Source organism: Oryza sativa, chromosome 10, assembly GCF_034140825.1.
Source record: "Oryza sativa Japonica Group chromosome 10, ASM3414082v1".
NCBI classification, from domain to species: domain Eukaryota; kingdom Viridiplantae; phylum Streptophyta; class Magnoliopsida; order Poales; family Poaceae; genus Oryza; species Oryza sativa.
In genome coordinates, this window is record NC_089044.1 from 12,567,147 (window position 1) to 12,587,696 (window position 20,550).

Sequence of the window (20,550 nt, forward strand, 5' to 3'; positions counted from 1 at the left end):
TTACTCTACTATTATTTCCACATTCTTATTTTTTTCCTTACACATCTAATGACTTTATTTTGAGAGTCAAGATTAAACGAAGAGTCAATATTTTCAGAGAACATTGCATATAAATAGTGTTTGTTCCTCCTAGGATAATAAATTCCTCCTAGGATAATAAAGTAGGGACTACAACCAACACAGAAAAAATGTATTAGATTAAATTTTACTTTGGATCATCTATTATTGATATTTCGCTTTGAACCACCTTTGAACCAATATTTTTACTTTAGATAAGGTATTTTTACCTTTATATTACTTTGGACCACCCTCAATTTTTTTATCCAGCTACATCTAACTTCTTTATACCAAAGAAATGATTTTACATATAATTGTGGGAGTTCATTGATGAGCAAGAGCCGACGTAATCGAAATCATTCATACGCTTGAGAAGATGTCAAGTCGGGTGGTCCAAAGTGAAATAAAGGTAAGTTTATCCGTCTAAAATGAAAACATTGGTTAAGATGGTAAGAAACAAAGTGGATAATAAAATATGGTTCAAAGTGACATTTACTTATTAATATATACATCCTTACGCACACCAAACATCGTACTAATTGGAAATTAAATTGTTATATAAAAGATTGTTCAAAATAAGAAATCAAGAGGAGTTATCTTCAAACATAAGTTCAAACTATAATGTTTAATAAAAGTCACTATAAAGAATAAAACAGTTTTATGGTGTTTGCGAGGTGTGAAATAGCAGCCACTATTGCTTTATCAAGCCATCGATCTCTCCCATCTTGCCGGTGTGACGACCTCCATCACACCATAGTAGACCATTTGGCCGTATCAATCTGGAATTCGTAGTAAGACAAACAAAAATATTCGTTCCTGTGATCTCAATATTTTCAGATCGGTAATATTACCATGATGATTGGTCTGTGTACGGCCTCCCAGCCAGCCAGGTATTACGGTCAACCGGATTGGGAATCTCCAGTCTCATTCGTTGTGGGATCATGCGCGCGCGTGACAGTCCAGTCATCATTCTGATATGGAGGTTGCCGTGTGATAAGGACTGCGTTCAGAAATACTCCCTCCGTCCCATTTTAATTGCAACTATGAGTTTCCATACCCAATTTTGATCGTCTGTCTTATTTGAAATTATAATTAGTATTTTTGTTGTTATGAGATAATAAAACATAAATCGTATTTTACTCGTGACTTATATTTTTCATTTTTTTCAAAAACTTTTCAAATAAGACGGACGATCAAAGTTGGACGTGAAAAATAATGGCTACACTTAAAATAGGACGGAGGGAGTATCTTGTAGCTACTCCCACTTTTTCATTAGCATGTTTGCCGTACCATTAAACGTTGTATTTTTTAAGAGAATTCATTACAAAACTTTAAAATCATGTCAATCTATTTTTAAAATCCTTTGTAGATAATATTTAGTTAATTATGTGCTAATAAATTATCATGTTCTACGTGCAAGGCAGAATTAAACTTATGGATAGTATGGAAACAAAATGGAGTGGTGTCCATAAAAATCAATCACTACCCTTCCATCCGAATGTAGTGGTTGAAGATCCCAACCCTTCCATCCGAATGCACCCGACGGATGGGCAGGGATTGGAACCATGCATTTTGCTTTGACACAAGCGGAGGAATACGCGTTGATTAGAGGGCGTGGAAAGTGCTATCACTTAGTGTATGCATGTGGCGTGCTAACTTTACATCGATATGCATGGCCTATTGATATGACCAATCATACGGACATATTTATGATGTTACTCATTAGGATTTAAATCATATCCAGGTTATCAATTATTATTTTTTAAAATAGAAGGTACCACTACTATAAACTAGGAAGGTAGCCCGCGCATTCGCGCGGGCATGTAAAGTAGGTTACGCTTGAGTAACATGTAAGGTGGAATATCAATAGGATAACACCTGCTACGCTTGAAAAGTACTTTTTTTATAAATTTTCTTCATCGACATTGCTTTGATATTTTTTACAATATATTTGTAAGGTTTGAACTATATAATATTTAATTCATTGCTATAAGCAATTGTCAATGATCTTTATTTTCTTTGAGTCAATAAATACATAGGAGACATATATATTGTTTGCCTCGTTTCCCTATTATATATGTCATTTATGGTGTTCTTTTTTAAAAAAATACCTAGTCGTGAGTCCTAAATTTAAAGTTGATAGTAGCATATATATAACTTTTTTAACCAACTAAGTACTTCTATGTCATGCTGCCTTAGTATGTCTTATATATTCATAATACCACGATATGGGATAGACGGAAGGCCATTAATATCTAAGAACTTAAACATGGTTATAGAAATGGAACATACAATGGTTGTTCTATTTTTTATTTTTTACAAATTTGTTAGATTCTCTCCGATTGATTTAATTCAATCCCTATTGACATTATGGAAATTATTGGTTTAATTATTTAATATAGCATCAATTATCTTAGAAATTTGATGTATATGGTATTTTCGGTATTATTCATAGTATGGTTTGATAGCTAAAAAGTAGGAAGAGGGAGGAATGGAGAGCGGAGAGGGGTGAGCCAAGATTGAAGGGGACCTCTAGTGTTGTGTGCACGTGCCGGGGAGGACGAGGTTTGGGGACTTTATTTTTCTTTTTTTTTATAAATAATTTAAGTAAACCGATGATCATTTTGTTTTTTTCTTATAATTTGTAAGTTTTTTTAAAAATTTTGATGACCGTTAAAATCAAATATGAATGTCCCCTTTAATGGGTGAAGCCGACCGTATCCGTCGAGGCTTTATTTCTCCACTGCCTTTAATCATAGGTCCTGAGTTAACATAGTCATGCCCCACAATGCCAGTATGAAGCATAATTTCAATGTCTAGTTCACTATCAGCACCCTCATAGCTAAGTTTTGTGTAGACAAAATTATTTATGGTATTAATCAATAATGCTTATTTTTTTATTGTGTAGATACAATATTATCTTTTGAAATGAGCGAGGTTGATAAAATAATATAGCTAAATAGACATATGACCGTGACAATCTTGGAGTACCATATAATTCTTTATATTTTGACTAAGATATATTGTTTAGCGTCTAGTTTGTTTTCATTCATTTATTTTTCATAATTACATGTGACATCTTTACTAATTCTAAGAATATATTTCCCAAAATTATTTAAAGTAACTAATTTGTTGGAGTATATAAGTCACTTCAGTGGGGTGTATGACATACATCATCAATTATGTCCGATATATTAGAATTTCTAAACTATAAAAAATATATGATGAATAGTTTAATGCACATGATTGTTCATTTGTTACCAAACCAATTTCGCAAAGAAAAACCACTCGTGATGGAGGGTCGTATTATAGCAAGATCATTGCCTGGAAATTCTAATCAAATAGTTCTAATTTTTTTAAAAAAGAGAATCTTAATCTCACAGAAATTAAATTTAAATCAAATCTAATTGTAAACCACAATGTTGTTTCACTTTTTCTTCATGTAGATTTGAATTAGTTTTATATATTTGTCAAGCGAATTTGACACCAAGTGAAATTATTTTAAAAATGATCATGACATTAATTATTATATGTTAGCTAAATTATTTGAAAAATAATTATGACATTACATATTATATGTCGGCACCATGTGTCGTAATGAATTTAGCAGTTCCATATAACTATTATATAAGTTATTAGTATTTTATTTAATTAAATAAATACAAAGGATTATAAGTTAGATATATATTTGAAAAATAATTCAAAAGATGAACATTTAAAGATAGTTGATTTGGTGCTAATTTAACCGTGCATATTTGTAAAGTAATAATATGGGAAATCCTATTTTAAAGACAATATTGTTCTTACAGCGTAGATATGTTTTTTTTGGCTTTTTTATCTTGCTACGTAACTATGTCTGTTTGGTTTTTTTTAGGAGAACAATACGCAAGTTTTATATCCGTATGTACGTTATTTTTTCTGTTAAATAATTTCAATGAAGCTGAGACTTTTTTTAAAATAGATCTAATCTAATGGTTTAAAATAGCGGGTCCACCAATTTAAATGAAAATCGACGGTTAGATTAGAAAGTGCCACGTGGCGGTTTAGGAGTTTTCGTAGTAGTGCCACGTGACGTCTTAGGGATGTTTATAGGAATTTTAATGGACTTTTAGTATATAAGAAGTAGATAATAAATAGATAGATAGTATTACATGTCAACGTCATCCATTGCAATCTATTTTGCATTAAAACATAATTAACCAACATAAGTCATCAATGTAAAATCATAAGAAAATAAGTTATAATTACGTATGTTTTTTAGTCCGACAAATAATCAAATATATACTCAAAAGTCAATACCATAAAAAATGAAGGTAATATAAATAAATATATTATAGGGGTATCTCCAGTGAAAAAAATAAAAGGGGGTAAATGGAAAAAAATTGGTGAGGTGTACGTGTGGGGAGGGAGACGTACTTACGTACGCGAGAGAGAGAGGATAGGAAGTCACTAAATTCTTTATTCATTCTAATCTAATGGTTAGAAACAATGGACCCACCAATTTAAATGAAAATCGACGGTTAGAATTTTTTAACCTATTAAAACGCCGCATGGCGGCTTGGGAACATTTGTCGGAGTTCCATGTGACGGTATGAGAGCGTTTGTAGGATTTTTAATGGACTTTTAGTATATAATAGATCTTAATGTGTGCCGGTTGAGAACCCCATATAGGTGTTGTATTTCTCAACCAGCACCTGGCTGGTGGCACTGATAAATAGGAATCCGTTTTGGAATAGGCACCTTCAAGATTCCATAAATCCAAAAAAAGGCTGGTTTGATGCAGCGGCTCGATCCGATCACCCCTGAGATCCTCGATTCGAAGACATCCAAGAAAACAATCCTAGAATTAAGAACGAAATCAACATATGAGATTCCCAATCCAAAGACATCCAAGAGCACAATCATAGAATTAAGAACAAAATCAACATCCAAGAACACACACAGATAGGAGGCCACCGCTGTCACCGTCATCGAGCGCACCACCCCCATGCGCGCGGCGGCGGATTTTGCCACCCCGATGCATGCGGCGGCAGATCCAATTATGCCCTTAAGCAGAGAGGAGGATGGGTAGTTGTTGCTATCCTAGCGAGTGCATGTGCAGGGGAAGCGAAGGCTAAGGAGCGCGACCCAGTGGTAAAGGCAGCTCCTACGTGACCTAGTGGTGAAGGCAGCTCCTACAGCCTAGAGGCAGGCCCGGAAGAGTGCAAAATCGAGGAGCGTGCCAGTTAGCGCCCGCTCTATCCACCACGCCCTCACACCATCCACGCGCGGTGTAGGGAGAGGTGGAAGGTGGAAGCGCGAAGGGCGGCATCGTTGGGGGAAGGGGAATCAATTAGAATGAGAGGCACATGATAGGATCGAGATAATGAAGTGATCAGCTCAGCTCCTTCACTCACTCGGCAAAATATTTGGGGTCAGTTTTTTGTGTCAGTTTATTAGGAACCGACACCTATATATGACAGAACTTATATGTGCCAATTCCTATCAAAAACACGTACCTATGTCGTTATATAGGTACCGGTTCTCTCAAAAGGCACCCGCGAGTGCGTTCTTGGGCGGGAAAAGTACTATAGGTGTCCATTCAATAATTTCCAGTACCTATAGTGTCATCTTTTTTGCATTTTTTTAGTAGTGTATGTTCACAGGAATGTGCATATGATGAGTGTGTATGGTCGCCTAGTTATCTTCCTTTGTAGAAGTAAAAGAACTAGTTGTAGGAACAATTTGCCCTATTCAAATAATAACAAAAAAGAGTAAAATGCATCCCTAGGTGGGTGCGATTTAGTCACCCATCTTGTAAAATGCTCAAACAAGTTACTCATCTTGTTTTGGGTGCAAATCACATAAAACATGTGTTCTGTGGGGTGTTCGCAATGAAGTTATGTGCTATGCTAATTTGTTTTTGTAAACGTGATCACACGATCCATAAATAAGCCAATGTGCAATACCAACGGTAGTAAAATTCAATTAAAGATGAATTTTCTTATTGATTGTTAAGCAAAATATGGTCGTGTTCATTGAAAGCAGGAGTATTAGCATATACATGAAAAATGAGTGTTAATTTGTAATTGTAATGCTTGCCCTGCCCATATGGCTAAAAAATGCATGATGTTAGGTCAATATGCATGACCTCCAATTTGAAAACAAACAATCCATGTGACAATGTATTTGGTAAGATTTACACCATCGAAGCAAGATGAGTGACTTATTTAAGCAATTTGCAAGATGAGTGACTAAACTATACCAACCTCGCAAGTTGAGATACCACCGATGCATTTTACTCTAACAAAAAATACGGTGAATTTACTCTTTATAATCGAAAATACCTTAAATGGCACAGCTACTATGTGGCATTGTGTATTTTTGCTCGAGGTAGCATTGTATTATTGACATGTAGCTTTGGGAGGCCCGCGCGACGAGCTATTAGCTCAGTGGTAGAGCGCGCCCCTGATAATTGCGTCGTTGTGCCTGGGCTGTGAGGGCTCTCAACTATATGGATAGTTCAATGTGCTCATCAGCGCCTGACCCGAAGATGTGGATCATCTAAGACACATTAGCATGGCATACAACCCCACTATTTCATTTATTTATATGTTTATCTGAATAGTTTATTAGCAAATAAAAATTATTTGTAAGTAAACTTTTATAAACTATGATAAAAAACCAAAAAGTCAAATTCAAAATCAAGTTCTAAATATTAAATTTTGGTTTTGGCTTATAATCATAAGCATAAGCGAAACAATGAGTCATATAGTCAGAAAAATAACATGGTCAAAAATCTTATGCTTGAAAATTTTATGTAATGCATGCAACGTCTATTTATTTTGTGTGCAAATGAAAAATTAATATAAGGTACATTATGAATATATATTATCTTCTGATATTCCGTTTTCAGTTGGTGGACAAACCTTTGCAGGGGAAACTTATCCAGAAAAATGTAGGGTATGGGCCGTATATGGTCTTAAAGAAAAATACCATGCCGTATCTCTTATTTTTTTGTTCTTTGCTGTTTCTATCCTCTTCTCTTTGGTTCTTCGGTATGCTTCTATCTAGCTATAAATCCTGTGGCTTGAAACATTCATGTACCTTCCATAATTGTCCTAGCTTGGACCATATCACCTTTGGTCTGCGTGCACATTAGGCATAGCACCTCTCTAGTTGGCTCAATTCCTATAAGAGATGGTTATCCTATAAGTTAACTTATTTTTTTATAAGATTAATAAATATATAAAAGTATGTGCAAATTAAATAAAACATCAATATTAGAGTTAATTAATTACACTTTGGGCTAACTTTTCTTGCTAAAGTTTTGCTTTGGACCACTCTTTATCCTATCGTTTCGCTTTGTACTAGATAAATGTGCCTTTGTTATAATTTAGACCATCCCAAACATTTTTTAAGATCACCAATAACATCGAGTATATTTTCTCGCTAACACCCGATGAACTCCCTTATCCATACAGTACACAAGACATATCTTCGCTCAAGGAATGGATAGACATAGCCTTAGCACTACCAGAGACGGGAAAGCTCCCATGTGTTGCCAAATGTTACCGTGTGTTTCGTAGGGCGTGGTCCAAAGTATAAAAATATAAACTTAACTAATCCAAAATAAAAAGATTAGTTAAAGGTAGTACAAAATAAAACTTAAGTAATAAAAGGTGGCTCAAAATACAATTCACTCTAAATATCAAAATCATCGATATGTGCGGTTCGTTGATCAGCAGATCCGCTAAGTTTGACATTTTTCTAGTTATATTTGGTACTCATATCAAACCTATGTTCTAACTCAATTATTAATGTCAATATCGCTCAGCTAAGTTTTTATGAGGTAGTATATTGATTTATTTATATATTTTTCACCTAAAAAAACCTTGTTTGTATAAGTACTGTTTTACATTAGTATATTGTTTGTATAAGTATTTTTTTCAAGAAAATCCGCATGAACTTCATAATACTGAACATTATAACATAATAATTATTCCCCTGTTATTTTTTTTAACTTTTGTAGTTTTATTATTCCCCTGATTGGAGTAACTTGTTTTGAAGGATATTAATATATGAAGTACCCCAATATGCAGGTTTAATTTGATCATTGTTTTGCTCTCGTAGTTAATCTGTACATATAACTACAAATATAACAAATGAAACTATTTTTCATGATAAATACTCTACTCAGTTCACATATCAAATCTTGATACTTTTCATATCTTGGTATTAATGAAGATTTCAAAGATATTATTATTATTATTATTATTATTATTATTATTATTATTATTATTATTATTATTATTATTATTATTATTATTATTATTATTATTATTATTATTACGTTATGATATATAAACAAGTTTAAGCGTCAGGGTGTGCAAGCCATAGTAAATAAAAACTTTAATAGATATAGCTAGCTGTTATAAAATCGGGCTTGAAGTCGACATTAGTAGCCAAATGCGGAAGTATGTTATAGAAGATCTTATCAACGGGCGATACCCACCTACGACATTTGTAGAGTATAGGGATAGTTGGAACCAAGGTATACGCGAGATCGTATCAAGGAGAACAATGGTTTATACTTGTTCGGGTAACAAGATGGATAATAACCCAACTCCAGTTTATATGTATATATTGATGAAAATACCACATGGATTAAAATGGGGGAAATGATGATTGATCTAATCCGATGACTAGAACCTGTCGAGAATGGCCCGACGAGACCTACTCGGCGACTAGGGTTTAGGCTTGCTCCGGATTCTATCTTGATGTGGCTTTGGCTATAACTTGTAACTTGATGCCCCTCCCTACTGGGGCCTTGTATTTATAGCTATAGTGACCTTCTTCTCCAAGTAAAACTCGGAGAATTTGAACACAATATGAGCTAAGGAGGCATTGTCTTCCCTGACTAGGACTCTGATACATTCTATCCAAGAAGTTAATTTCCTTCTAAATCCGTCGTATTTCCTTAATCAAATGATACCTTCTCGTATATATTTAGATATATGGTATTCATATATAGTACGAACCCGGCCAAGTATAAGAGGTATGACTTATCCTTGACACTGACAAATCCAAACATGATGATGATAATACCAAGGCATGATACTTGTAGGTAACGTAGTTAAGTCGAAACCTATATCTCCGGAGCACTGATTGCGGGTGCTCCTTTCCGATTAAGTATAATTACAATGCATCAAGAATCCATGATCATCGACCAACTAGGCCACATGTTGATCATCGCTTGTCTATGCTACTGTCGTCATGCGATTACAACAGATATGACTCTCTATTTAGGAGAGCTTAGAATAGAAAACCGACTCTAACTCTATTTAGTACTACTCTGAGTTCTAAATTGTAACCGATTTTGTGCAAATATTCGACACAAACTCTAACACAATCTATATTCAGATGCACATGTTTAGTATTCATGCATCTTCAAGCATGGATAACAACAATGGCGGAGCCAGAAAATTTCTAGACCAAGGTTGTACTGTAAAAATAATATTACCAATTCTTGCGTGTTCATCGATGAGCCCAGCGGCCGTCTGAGGGTGGCCGAGCAGTGAATCAATCTGCCACTGGATGACAGGATTGAATTTTATTTAGTCCGCAGTTTCCTTTGCTTCTAGATAACAAAAGGGATAATGAAAGATTCTCTTAAAAGAAGATAATAGAAGATGAATTTCCAGCCTCTGCATCTTAGACAGTTTTGTTTGCTAAGCTCGTCAAGAACCTACACTGTAGATGCCTTTGCAAGTTGAAGAATTTGTTCCAAGCCACCACCAAAGCTCATCGTAGAAATTTGACCACCCCATGCTCAACAATGACCAGGCACTACATACCTGATGAAAACTCCAGTTCAAGATGGTATTATTCTTGAATTGACAACCTAATTAAGCTAAGCTATTCTATGGCTTAATTTCCAAGCTATTAAACTATTCCAATTACCTAATTTACCTAAGACCACAGATGTGTGGTTCAGGACTAAGAACGGGGGCCCACCCACATGAGATGTTGAGTTGGCATCTCATTCCCCATGTTAGTGGGAGAAGATTGAAGAACCAAAACTCCTGAAGTACAATCTGTGGCTATATGCATGCCATATTGCTAATTGCCAACCCCCCAATCAGCTGGCAATGGCACTTGATTCCTTCTCTCTTTTGGCTTGTGCCTCCAGATATTGATATGAGCTTTAGGCAGTGAATCTTAATAAAGGGCAGCTTTTTTTTGGGACAATGAACCCTATTTTATTTCTCTACACGTGTTGCATATCTGGAACAAATGTTAGGTTTAATGGAGGCATAGTACAGTTTTATTAATTAATTATCTGTTGATTTATTTTTGCATATATATATATAATATATATATATATATTGTACCTCCTTTTTACACATGGTAGATCCAACAATTAATGTATGTGTTTAGTTATATACAAGTGGTACCATTAGAATTGCATTTCACTGTACTTTCATATTCTTATGGTTTTGTTTACATTGACAACTTGTTGCAGAAAAAACTAACTATAAAAGTCTAATACTGGTGATCACCAAGCCAAGTCAACTACAATTTATAAAACTGGGAAAGGGAGTAGTTAATTGCTATAGGGAAGCTTCAATTCACCCTATATGTCAAAAAAAACATGTGTGGAAATGGTTAAATTACTCTTATAATCATTCAAGCAACTAAAGAAAATCATTAGAATCGAACCTAATTGATCATGGAGGCATATATGATTCAAATTAAATCCTATTACAATTTAATTTGGGGTGTGTATTCGGTGGACTTTTTTAGCATGCATGAGCTTGCAATGTCATGTAATAAGGTTCGTGTGGTTTAGACTTTATAACATGCATGATTATAATACTACGACATATATAGCTCTAGCAGATACCATTTTATAAATTATTGTCGGAGATATATGATTTACACATGCATGTGACATTAGGTATTGTTAGGAGCTAATTAAGAAAACAAATGGCATTGCATTGTGTATCGGCATGCTTTTATTTTAATTTGCAATGGTTTTTTAGTTCGGGCATCATGCTTATGTGTGGAGGTATGTACCATGTTGCTCTATAGTACTTCTAGTGATTGTACGAATTGATCAAAGAGTTCTTCCATTCCTGCATGCATGCAAAGAATTGTTTCAAAATACAATATACAAGTCGTATTTTTTTTATTCAACGGGCCAATGAGTAGCAGCGGTCACAAAATCGATCACGAAAACCGACCGGTATTAGCCGGTTTTTGTACAGTCTTTACTGAAAATCATCGGTTTTTAGTAAATCTGTGGGGAGCGGTTTTCACTTCAAAAACGAAAAAGTGAACCCCGGTGAGTAGTACATATAATCCTCTCACATTCTACGTGTAGACCTCTCGTGCCCGTAACTCTAGTCTTAGATATCTCTCATCCTACGATTACATAGTGCCAACCAATTTCTTTTAATCAAGAGATCAAGATCTGGTTTATATGCTACTCTGTCAACCCCATTTCACCATCATCACACCGTGCTTTCGTTTTTGTCGAAACCAAGTTTGTTTTTCAGGAGGCTGCACATGTAGATCATCAATTCATCAATGACTTAAACCACTGACGGTAAAATGTCCCATCTTCATTATCTACTACCATATTCTCAATTAAAATAACTTTAAGCTGTAAATAAGTTATTATATTATAAGACGAAGAGTACTCGATAAAGGTTCTTATTTCTAGATATGACATACATCTAGACACCAAGTTTTGAATCCAAACCAAGCCCCTATACTCGTCTTCATTCGGTTCCACCATATCCCCAACACATCTCCCTAAATGTTCCTAGTACATTTTTATCAGCGACAATCTCATTAGAGCAATTCGTGTCACCTTATCGTCAAAAATAGATTGGCAACAATTTTTTAAGCGGTTTACAAATATTATGATATCTTACTACTCCAGTATATATTAATAGCTACTAAAAATACTTGAAGTAAAAAATTAATTAACCTCTACTAGCTACAAGTAAAAAAAAAAGCTATCCAGCATAAAAACCACTGAAATAGTCCAGATCGATCCACACAAACTAGCCAAATCTAGAGCCGTTATGTGCATTCATAAAGAACATATTAAACTTTAGGGGAAGAAACGAAGGAAAAATGAAATGTATGTAAAATAAACGCTAATATGTCACACTCCGATTGAATCGTGATATTGTTTACAACTCTCAACTAACTAAACCAAACGGTTAAGGCCTTTGGGCCTGTTCGGTTGGCGGATGTTGCGGCTACGTGTGCGCGCGGCACTATTGGTGCCAGCGGCGGCGCAGCCGTAGACTTAGCAGCCGAACGTATCAAGTTTGTAAAAGTATTTTTTTTAGAAAAAATACATATAGCAAAACGAAACCCAAAATTCTCAAACAGATGAAAATAATATATTAGAAGTGGAAAAAAAAACAAGATGACATAAAGGCGGCAGTATTCTACTAGTCTTGTGCATCGCTCGCTAGTGGTAGTAGTGGGAGGAGTGACGTCCGAATAATCCTCCCTCCTACCGTGTGCCCACCGCGTGCCTTTGCTTTCCCTCCAGCATCCTTCCTTCCTTCCTCTATTTCTACCTCTCCTCTTCTCCTTCTCCTTCTCCATCTCCTCCTCAGGACACTCCTCTCCTCTGCTTCTCTTCATCCCATTCGCATCAGTGCTCAGCGACCTAATCAAGATCTTTACTCGAACAGAAGAGTATAAGTCCAGCACCGGAGAAGCATCTGATTCTGAATTCGGTTTGCTGCTGCCTGGGGAGAGGAAGGTTAGGTTCCTGGCTCCTCCTGACTGACTTAATTTCCTTTCGCTGTCTTTCTCCACCAGGTGTGGTGCTTGTCTTTTGTGTTCATGTGTGATTCAAGTGATTCTTGTTTGGTCGGTCTCTGCCTTTTTGTTCTAGAGAGATCTCCTGGTGCTCTTGGGGCACTCTCTGCTCCTGTTATACTGGTGATGGCCTTCTCTGTTCTTGTGCTGAAATCCTGCTTGAATCAACAGAGTTTCTTTAGGTTTTTTTTTTTTGATTCTTGATTCATGTGTTGTTCTTGAGGAAGAGGTCAGGAGAGTTCAGTTGGGTTGGAGCCATTGGTTGTTGCCATGCATCTTTCTCTTCTTGATTTTTATGTGTGTGTGTGCAGTCTCTTTCTGGATGATTCTGTACTGGCAGTTTGTGGTACAAACAGGGGAAGAAACCAAGATCGGCTTCTTAATGTGTAGTAAACAAATTTCCAGTCTTGCTGGAAGTTGACATGGTTAATTAGAGAAAGGAAACAAATTAGAGTTAGTTTTAGTAAATCCCAATGATTCCTTCAGGGCTTGTACTGCATGAAGCCAAGAATCTGATAGCTTTCACCACATTAGATTTAACCCAGATATCCAATAAGGAGAAAGAGCATGCAAAATCACTGTTCTTTACTTCTTGTTTTCTACAGCAGCAATAATTTTGCCATGAAATCGCATAGCTGTCATGGCGATTCTCTTCTCACCAACCAAATTTAGAACAGAAACCCAGCTGTGTTTTCCCCCCTTTTAATTTTAACTCTTCTGTGAATTCACCGCATGATACACGCCAAGAAAGTGTTTTAAATCGCTAGCTAAAAAACATTTAGCGATCGGTCTTCTCAAACAGCTAATAGCCGATTGAATGGGGCTGTAGCGGCTAAATTCTACATGAGGCGAGAAATAGCTAGAGACACCCTCCTCGAACAGCTATATCTGAAGATAGCGGTAGCTATAGCCGGAGATTTAAGACCTCGCAAGAAACAGGGATGGTGTCACATGGCATAGGCAAGAAGAGTCTTTCTTCTTCCTCCTACTCGCCGCCGTCTTCGTCGTCGTCGCCGCCTCGGTCTTCATAGCTCGGCTGCAATGTCTGATCGTCGTGCGTGTGCGTAGGATTCAGCTGAGTTTGGTTCTTAGTGGATTCGTTTGAAATTGGTGCAGGGTAAGGTTTGCCAAGACGGCTCCGCGGCGGCGTCTCCGGCTAATCTCCGGTCACTCTGGCCTTCCCCGTGGCGCCGCCGCCGCCTCGCGCCGTGAGTGAGGTGTGTGGTGCTGTGGGGCATGCGATCTCCTCCGCCGTCTTCCTCCTCGTCTCGCCGTCGCTGCTCCGGAGAGTCTCTCCCGTAGACAACGGCTAAAAGGTCTCAGAAACTTACTGAAATTTGGAACGAATTCGTCTGAACAGAAGAAAATTCGAAGGGATTTGCGAGTTTTGAGTAGGTCAAGATGACCAGGATGAGGTGCATCCCGGGTCTGCTCGCCGGCAGGAGGAAGAAACGAGTGGTAAATGTTTGATCGAATTTTGCCTTTCTGTTTTTGTGAGATTTTGGTTTTGAGTTTGTAATGGTTGGTGAGTGTTCGACAGGTTGCTGATGCCAAGAAGGCTAGTGGGGATTGTCCCAAGGTGAAGCCGGTGGAGTTCATCGACTCGCCGGCCGCCGAATGCGGCGACAGAAAGGTCGCGCCGTGCGATGTCAAGGTCGTCGTCGACGACACGGTTGTCACCGCCTTGGCGGCGACCAAAGGAGGCGGCGGCGGCGACGATCATGGCGGCGACATGGCGTTGGCGAAGAGGGGCAGCATGTCGTCTGACTTCGAGTTCGAGTTCCACGCACACGAGAAGCCCGACGGACATGGCGTCCCCGCCGGCGCCTCGCCGGACGCGGTGATCGCGAGCGGGAAGGAGGTGGTGGTGGCCGACGCGTCGCCGAAGCTGAAGCGGTCGTGCTCCAACATCGAGACGAAGCGGCCGGGCACGCACGACGCGGCGGCGGAGGCGGCGCCGGCGCGGTCAAGATCCTACGGCGACCTCGGGAACCTGCCCGGCGGCGGAGGCGGCGGCATCTCCCTGGAGACAACCCCGCGCGGCGCGGCGCCGCAGGCGGAGGCGAGCCCGGCGTCGGTGAGGACGTCGCGCACCGCCGACCGCGTGATGCTGAAGAAGCGTTCGTCGAGCCAGGTGCTCCCGTCGCGGAGCCGCAAGCTGTGGTGGCGGCTCTTCCTCTGGAGCCACCGCAACCTGCACCGCCCGTCGCCGGCGGCGCGCCCCGCGGCCGCCGCGTGCACACCCGCGGGCCACCACGGCGGCGGCGGCGGCTACACCTCCGACACGCTGGAGGAAGGCCCGGCCACCGCCGCCGCCGACCGCAAGAACAAGAAGGTGATGGTCGACGACTCGCCGCCGATCCCCAACCAGTGGGTCGCCTTCTCCGCCGACAACTCCCTCCACGACCGCATCAGCGCGTGGGTGAACAGCATCGACAACGACACGTTCCGCATCGCCGAGGAAGACGACGACGACCACCACCACCACCACCATTACCACGGCGACGCCGACGACGACGACGGCGAGCACGCCATGGAGCACGGTGACTGCGTGGCGCGGGCGCCGCGCGCCCTGGAGATCGGCGAGTCGTCCGGGAAGGGGCACGGCAAGTCGAAGCGTTCCACGGCCGCCGACGAGGTCGCCCAGGCCAACACCATCATCCAGTCGCTCAACGCATTCTCGTCGGTGGCGCACATCTCCGGCATGGGCCTCAAGGTGGTGCCGATGATCGCGCCGTTCTCCAGCCTCCGCGCCATCAACCTCTCTGGCAACTTCATCGGTGAGCACAACTGACAACAGTAGTAACATTTTTTGTCGCTGTAGCATTTCAAGCAAAGTAACTAGATACTGCACAGTAGTTACTTACTACTACCTTCAGTTACCGAAAAATTTGACTGAATTTGGGTTCTACCACAGTTCATATCTCGCCGGGATCGCTGCCCAAGGGCCTTCACTCGCTCGATCTGTCGCGGAACAAGATCGCCAACATCGAGGGGCTCCGGGAGCTGACCAAGCTGCGCGTTCTCAACCTCAGCTACAACCGGATCTCGCGCATCGGCCACGGTAACCGCACATCTTGCCTCACCAATGTCACAATCTTCAGAGTATCCTGCATGTCCAAACCCTCCAAATTTTACCCTCTCACTAGTAGAATTACAATTTTCAGACTATACCAAGTACTGAGTAGAGTTCCTTTTTCCCTGTGGAGTGATGAGTGATAGGGACAAAGATTAGAGTTTTTAATCTGTAGCATCTAGTAGCTGACAAAGCCAGTCTGGACCAGAACAAAATGAGCATTCCAGGACATGTCACGTTGGTTCTAGCATGAATCTGCTTCATGTATTGGCTGTCACTGCCTCGTCTGTCCACAGTTTCCGTGATCCAGGAACATTATTAATACAGTTGGAAATGGGGCCTTATCATCATCATCATGATCAAATCCCTGTCCCTGACTTCTGTCCATCCATACCCTGGATGTAAAAGTGCACTCCTCCATAATTCCAACCTGGTCCATGCATCCACTGAATCCACTGCTCCCTAATGATCTCAACTTAATTCTCTGAAAAAAAAATCAATTCAGAGCATGACTCTGTTTTCACTTGAGAAGAATCTTGCTGAAAACCTGCCACTTTGGAAATGAAAAATAAAAAAAAAAGAAAATCTCTGCACTGCAAGTCTGCAACTGCATCTACATGACTCTGCATTTCTTCAGATTTTGCAATCTTGAGAAGAATCAAGTTCTAACCATGCAACTTCGGAAAGAAAAAGAAAAAGAAGAAAAAATCTCTACACTTCAACTACTTCATCTACATATGACTCTTGAGAAGAATCAAGCTCAAACCCTGCAACTTCGGAAATGAAAAGAAAAAGAAAAAGAAAGAAAATATTTACACTGCAACTACTTCATCTACATGACTCTGAATTTCTTTAGATTTTGCAATCTTGCCCAGAATTGTTCAAAACCTGCAACTTTGGAAACCATAAAAAAAAATAATCTCTGCACTGAAAGTCTGCAATTGCATCTAGATGACTCTGAATTTCATCAGGTTTTGCGAAATCTTTCAGAGATGAGATGATCATTCATGGCGGCTGACTTTGTGAATCTGAACCTGGCAGGGCTGTCGGGGTGCACGGCGCTGAGGGAGCTGTACCTGGCGGGGAACAAGATCAGCGACGTGGAGGGGCTGCACCGGCTGCTGAAGCTGGCGGTGCTGGACCTGGGGTTCAACAAGGTCACCACGGCGAGGGCGCTGGGCCAGCTGGTGGCCAACTACCACTCCCTCCGCGCCCTCAACCTCGTCGGCAACCCCGTCCAGGCCAACGTCGGTGACGACGCCCTCCGCAGGGCCGTCACGGGCCTCCTCCCCCACCTCGCCTACCTCAACAAGCAGCCCGTCAAGCCCCGCGGCGCCGCCCCCGCCGACGGCGCCGTGTCGCGCGCCGCGCTCGAGGCCGGCGGCGCCGGGGGAGGCTCCCGTAGCGCGCGGAAGCGGTCGTCCGCTGCGGCGGCGTCGCGGAGGCTGGGGCAGCGCGGCGAGGGGAGCGGGAGCGGGAGGAGCAGGTCCAAGGGGAGGCAGCCGTCGAGCAGCTTGCCGGCGAGGAGGTGAAGACGGCGGCGGCGGCGGCGAGTGCGAGGTCCATTTTGTGTTGTTGCGATACATTCGAATTTAGAATTTGAAGATCTTTTGAATTTGGAATTTGGATTGGAGAGAGAGAGCGTATGTATTGCTGCGGGTGTGAAGTTTGACTGAATATTGTTGTTCAGTTTGCAAATTATTACAGTGCATCATTGCAGCTAATAGTAGGTGTGTGTGATGATGAGTGGAAAATGATGCCAAAATCCTGTTCTTGGTCGATCTTATAAATCCAGTCTTCGTTTAAACTCAACCTTTTTTGTTTCCTGTTGAGATGAGAAAATCTTAGTTGAAACATTTCGCAGACTTACGAATGAAAATTACTTCAAGGTTTCATATCTACTACTACTTTAAAAATAAAACTCGTTTCCGTCGTCCGTTTGGAAAAAAAAAAGCGAGAAAAACAAAAAGAGGAAAAAAACATCAATCGGCAAAAAAAAAGTCCGACTCCTCTGTTAGAAAAAAAAAAGAGAGAAAAAACGAAGAGAAAAAAAAAGGACGTCCGACTCCCCGGTGGAGAAAAAAAGTGAGAAAAAAAAAGAATTTTTCCGGTCGTTATCTCATAGGTGCGGTGTTTTTTTCATCCCCCTCGCCTCCCCCCAAATCCCAGTCGGAATTGCATCACCCCCACCCAAAAAAATTCCCAATCGGAATTCAATCAATCTTCACAATGGGAATTCAATGAAACCCCCCGAATCCCAATTGCACTAAGAATCAGATAAGGGAAATATCTTCCAAAATCGGCACAACCAAATCGGATGAACACACCGCAAGAAAAATTCAACCAATCTTTGTCCCCAAAAAATCATCCCACATACATACATCACAAAACTACACACCCTCGGCCGTCGCCGCCGCCGGCGGATCCATCCGCGGCCACCGCCACCGCCACCGCCACCGCCGACGGATCCATCGTCGCCGGATCTAGGGCGGGAGGGAGGTGACAGGGGAGGAGGGAGCCGCCGCCGCCACCGCCGACGGACCCACGCGCCGACGCCGCCGACACCACCATTGCCGCCGGATCTGGGGCAGGAGGGAGGCGAGAGGGGAGAAGGGAGCCGCCGCCGCCGCCGTATCCGCCCGCAGCCGCCGCCACCATCGCCGGATCCACCCGCGGCTACCGCCGCCACCGCCACCACCGGCGGATCTGCCGCGGGAGGGAGGCTAGAGGGGGTGGAGGGAGCCGCCGCCGACACCGCCCCCACCCTCGGATCCACTGCGGCCGCCACCAACCCGCGGCCGCCGACCCGAGAGGGAGAGGAGGAGGGGGGGCGCCGCTCGCCAGTCGCTGCTCCACGCCGCCGCAGCCGCTCGGGGGAAGAATGGGGGGCGGCGGCTCTGCCATCGTCGCTCGGCGAGAGGGGGGAGGGGCGGGGGAGGGGGGAAAATGAATCCTAGGGTTAGGGTTTGGGTATGTTTATTTAGGTTAGGATTAATCTGGACCGTCCATTCGATCGGACGGCTCCAGCTGCTCCCACGTCGGGCCGCCGGCCTATTGGGCCACCGAATGGAGGATGCAAAATAGACATCAATGGAGAAAGGAAAAAGGCCAAACACATAGAATAGACAAAAGGGAGGGAATATAAACTTTGCTATATTCAGCCCAAACATAGAAAGGAGGATTTTGATTTTTTTTTTCCAATTAAATAATTATTAAATTATTTTTGTATTATTCAAAATTAGCAATTAAGCTCTGATAATTCCAATAAAATTCTAAAAAGCGTAACTAATCATGGATAATTTAATAAAATTAAATTTAACCATGTAATTTTATTTTTCACACTTGCTTTACTTGTAAATTGATTTAATTATACACCTACGTACTTAAAAATACCAAATATTTTAATTAATTACATAATGTAAATTTTTCTTTAACTTTTTCTCAATTTTTTGTTCCGTACACTTCCCGTTGCAACGCACGGGCACATTTGCTAGTGGTACGAAAAATTCCAAAAAAAAAGAATAATAAAATACTTCAAGGTTTCATAGTACGAAAAATACAAAAAAAAACTAAGAATAAAAATTACTTCGAGGTTTCATAGTACGAAAAATCAAAAAAAACAAAAAGGTCAGATCCGACCTGCCGGATTCGAACCAGCGACCTAAGGATTGATCTGCAACGACTACAGTCCTCCGCTCTACCAACTGAGCTAAGGTCGGACACTGCTTCGTACTACGAGATAAATTTTAATACTTTAATTTTCAAATTTATACAGAAATTAGCTAGTTCCTTCTGTCGCTAAATGGTGACTGTTATTTTGTTTGCTTACTATATAATAACCACGATAATTCTGTGTCCCAGAAAAAAATATCTCTTCTCAAAATTTTTTTTATCTAAGTTCTGATTCTAATTAATTGCTGCATGGTATCACGTCAAGTATGGCCCATCATTGGCCCTTGGGCTACACATGATAGAAATTTTCCGTTTGGACCCAAATTATGATTGTTGTCTGCAGCAGTGTCAGTGGAAAACTGCCGTATGTACGGTGTCGGTAGCAAAACTGAGGATATGTAATATATATCCTACGAATCTCTCTAGGGGAACAAGCTCCCTACGGTTTAATGTCCTTTCCCTAGTATAATTCTCCCTAGGGAACCTGGGGATTTCCAGTAGATTGTTAGGTCTCCTTTGATTCAAAGGTAATTCATAGGAATTTTATAGAATACCATTTATATAGGAATTTTTTCTATATAGCCCTTTGAATCAAAGGAATGAATCCTACAAAATCCTATGAAATTCCTATGGAATGCCTAAAGACATGTAAGTTTTAGAGGAAATTTAGCATGAGGTTCTACCTCATGGAAACTTTCCTATGAGTCTTCATCTCTCATCTAATTCCTGCATTTTTCCTGTGGTCCAATCAAACGGCCATCCCTGTGTTTTTCCTATGCTTTGCAATCATTTGTTTTACACTTGCACTCGTATCAAAATTCTACGTTTTTCCTATTCCTACGTTTTCTCAATCATGTGATTCAAAGTGGCCCTAATGTGATATGGTCTACATTTTGTTGTTTGTGAACATCAAT

The 20,550-nt window shown here is 40.7% G+C and overlaps 1 protein-coding gene and 1 non-coding gene across 4 annotated transcripts; one reads left to right on the top strand and one right to left on the bottom strand.

The window, feature by feature from the left end:
- The first annotated feature begins 12,667 nt into the window (after positions 1–12,667).
- LOC4348488 (uncharacterized) lies at positions 12,668–17,776 on the top strand. 3 transcript variants are annotated; one of them, XM_015758922.3, is made up of 5 exons: positions 12,668–12,829; positions 14,005–14,346; positions 14,429–15,668; positions 15,806–15,952; positions 17,006–17,776. In XM_015758922.3, exons 2-5 carry the CDS (start codon positions 14,290–14,292, stop codon positions 17,494–17,496), a joined length of 1,935 nt encoding a protein of 644 aa, XP_015614408.1. In that variant the 5' UTR covers positions 12,668–12,829; positions 14,005–14,289; the 3' UTR covers positions 17,497–17,776. The 3 variants fall into 3 exon arrangements, with proteins under 3 accessions (XP_015614408.1, XP_066160769.1, XP_015614409.1); XM_066304672.1 differs by lacking the exon at positions 12,668–12,829 and adding an exon at positions 13,683–13,848; XM_015758923.2 differs by lacking the exon at positions 12,668–12,829 and adding an exon at positions 13,738–13,931.
- A 1,821-nt stretch (positions 17,777–19,597) lies between these two features.
- On the bottom strand, positions 19,598–19,683 carry TRNAY-GUA (transfer RNA tyrosine (anticodon GUA)). The gene is given in 2 exon segments: positions 19,598–19,633; positions 19,647–19,683. It is a non-coding gene; the product is annotated as a tRNA-Tyr (tRNA).
- Between the last annotated feature and the right edge of the window lie 867 nt (positions 19,684–20,550).

Excerpts from the sequence above, each read along its gene's own strand:
- LOC4348488 (XM_015758922.3), top strand. The coding sequence starts at position 14,290 with ATGACCAGGATGAGGTGCATCCCGGGTCTGCTCGCCGGCAGGAGGAAG. Across the intron at positions 15,669-15,805 it reads CCTCTCTGGCAACTTCATCG|TTCATATCTCGCCGGGATCG; the intron begins GTGAGCACAACT and ends GTTCTACCACAG. Across the intron at positions 15,953-17,005 it reads GATCTCGCGCATCGGCCACG|GGCTGTCGGGGTGCACGGCG; the intron begins GTAACCGCACAT and ends TGAACCTGGCAG.